Source organism: Anneissia japonica, unplaced genomic scaffold, assembly GCF_011630105.1.
Source record: "Anneissia japonica isolate Jap-2015-1 unplaced genomic scaffold, ASM1163010v1 scaffold708_len118720_cov121, whole genome shotgun sequence".
NCBI classification, from domain to species: domain Eukaryota; kingdom Metazoa; phylum Echinodermata; class Crinoidea; order Comatulida; family Comatulidae; genus Anneissia; species Anneissia japonica.
The window spans coordinates 118,165-120,907 of NW_022749689.1; the positions used below are offsets into that span (position 1 = coordinate 118,165).

The 2,743-nt window shown below is 33.3% G+C and overlaps 1 protein-coding gene across 1 annotated transcript in view; it reads left to right on the forward strand.

The window, feature by feature from the left end:
- The window catches only part of LOC117121132 (MAM and LDL-receptor class A domain-containing protein 1-like), a 31,267-nt gene extending 28,991 nt beyond the window's left edge, over positions 1-2,276 (forward strand). Inside the window, exons 14-16 of the mRNA XM_033266233.1 lie at positions 674-778; positions 1,456-1,602; positions 1,761-2,276. Of these exons, the coding sequence (XP_033122124.1) occupies positions 674-778; positions 1,456-1,602; positions 1,761-2,146 (638 nt within the window). The 3' untranslated portion in view covers positions 2,147-2,276. The remainder of the gene's footprint in view (positions 1-673; positions 779-1,455; positions 1,603-1,760) is intronic.
- The last annotated feature ends 467 nt before the right edge of the window (positions 2,277-2,743 follow it).

Consider the following 2,743-nt stretch of genomic DNA (forward strand, 5'->3'; position numbering starts at 1 on the left):
CAAAATACATTCATGCAACCATCAAAAGCAGTGAAAAACAAATACAGTATATATTGCTAATAATCATAATTGATGACAAATCAAATTGTCAAATGATACCATTCATGTTCGATCTCTCATGTAGACATGACTTATATAAAGTACATTGGCAACAGATAATTTTTTTAAAGATAATTTTAGACCGTTGTAAGTTTTACGTAAAATATGTGGGATTTTGTCCAACAAAAAATTTTATAATTTGGGTCCACTTATGTGTAGCAAGTGCTAACTACAAGTCAGTCTTGCAAATGGAACATGCATTTTATTTTTGTTTCTGGGATTGTGGGAAATATTATTATACTTATAGAAAATACTACACGTTCATGTGGCAAACACGTAATTTGCCACATTTGGCGTTTGACATGAATTGTATGACATTAAGTTTGTAAATGTCACGAATATTGAGTATTTTTAATTTGTTAAATAATGGTTCAGATGCCGGTCTAGGGTTTGAGAATGTTATAACTCTAGCAGCTTTTTTCAGAAGTTTCCTTTATACTTTTGTAGGTGTTCCCCCAGATAATATTCCCATATTGGAGATGTGGTAAAATCAAAGAATTAAAATACAGCACGATGATGTTATATTAATACAAGTGCTTCTTTAAGTTAGGCTATGTTTCATTTCTAATTGAAGAAACTTGCGATATTGACTGCTTGAACGGCGGAGTCTGTGCCTCGGATCACGGAATTGAGGACTGTCAGTGTATGTCTGGTTTTGTTGGACCAACATGCAATACGTGTAAGTTTTTACAGTTATAAATGTGTATTACCTATTGAGCTAAATAATATGGTAAGCCTAGTGTGCCGAATATGGTTAAAAATGTATAGAACATGGTCACTTTTCAAAAAGACTGTACAGTATGTATTGTGTTAGATTCAGTTAAATGTTAAAGTGTGTTTCATCCGCTATAACATGAATCTATAATTTTATAATTTAAAATTATAATTCTATAATTTTGTTGAAGTGCACCAGCAGTAATTATCACAAAATACTGAGAAAAACGTATAGCCATACTAGTTTAGGTGTCGAAAATTTCAAAAAGCAAAAAAAAAAACATGAAGTTGAAGAATAATGTAAGATATTATTTAAAATATCAAATCAAAGATTTTGTAGTGTTATTTTAACATAGAACTATTTTTGAAGGCCGGTTCGACTCCATACGAGTGACATTTGTAAAGTACATGGAATTTTTTAAATCAACTGAAATGTTCATACTTAATTCATTAGATATAAGCTGAGACAACTTGTCTCAGATATAAGATAGGAATAAGATAAAACTCACTGCCAAAAAATGCTAGTAGGCCTAGAGGAAAATGTAGAATATTTCCAACTATTAAAGTTACAATTATTATTTGCGTTATTCCAACCAATGTGACTACTGCAGTTACTTTTATTTTTTCTTCTATAATTTTTAGCGCAAACCCAATGTGATTTCGAAGATCCATACATTTGTTACTTTGTACAAGATGAAACGGATGATTTTGATTGGATAAGAACGTCTGGATCAACACCCACATCTGGTACTGGTCCTGAGTATGACCACACTTACGGAACATTACAAGGTATTAAAAAGCTGACATGAATTTATATTTTATAAATTAAATTGTACATTTCTAATGAAAATATTTAAAACTACAAACAAAATATATAAAATACACATCAAATAGATCTAAAAAAATCTCTATTACACCGGAACATTTATTTTCTCATTTGCTTACAGGTTCCTACATGTACATCGAAACTTCATATCCGCGATACAACAATGAAACCGCTCGTCTTTGGACATTGCCATATCCTGCAACAAACGGCACATGCGTTAAGTGGTTCTACCACATGTACGGGGCCACAGTGAACAAATTGAATGTATACATAGTCGATACAACAGGTACTGTTGGTGTACCTGCGTGGACAAATAGAAACAACCAAGAAAACCTTTGGCGACTTGGAAAAATCCCAGTTGAAACAATGAGTGCCTTCCAGATAGTGTTTGAAGGAATTGTAGGAAGGAGTGATACAGGTGATATTGCTTTAGATGACGTCACGATCATTGATGGAGCATGTTTGAAAAACGGTAAAATACACCTTTTACCACCTATGACATATTAGAAAGCCCTCCTAGAAAAATATATTATCAAGGTTCGATCCTGGCCTGGCAAAGATGATTAACATCTGTTCAGCGTATTGTTCACATTCTTTGATAGCTTCCAAGTTAAATGGTGAGTGAATTTGGTCGCACTTTTCGGGTTGTCAAATGTACAGTCAGGTTTATTGTATTGATTTTGGAACGTTTTGTCCGGGACCTGCATGCATATAAAGTCGGCGTGCCTTTGACCAATGATGTTCCGACCTTCATATTTCTTTTTATTTTAGATACACTTCCGTTTTCAAAGCGTCGCATTCTATTTACTGCTAAACTCTAGTTTTCTATAATACAATTATTTAAAAACGTCGTTTCAAGTTCATTGCAAAATTCAAAATCATCTGGATAGGTTGCATTACATTCCCGTAAAGGTGTGTATTAACGGACGTATTTCGGCAATAATGACATTTCGATCTGTTAGCTGGCCTTAGACTCGAATAAATTCTTTGTTCTTATGCAAATGTTTATTTTCTTTTACAGCGACCAAACATAGCTTAACCATAAACTCGTAACCGTAGAGCACAGGCTTAGGGAGGCTAATAAATTCAGTTGCAAAATCAAAC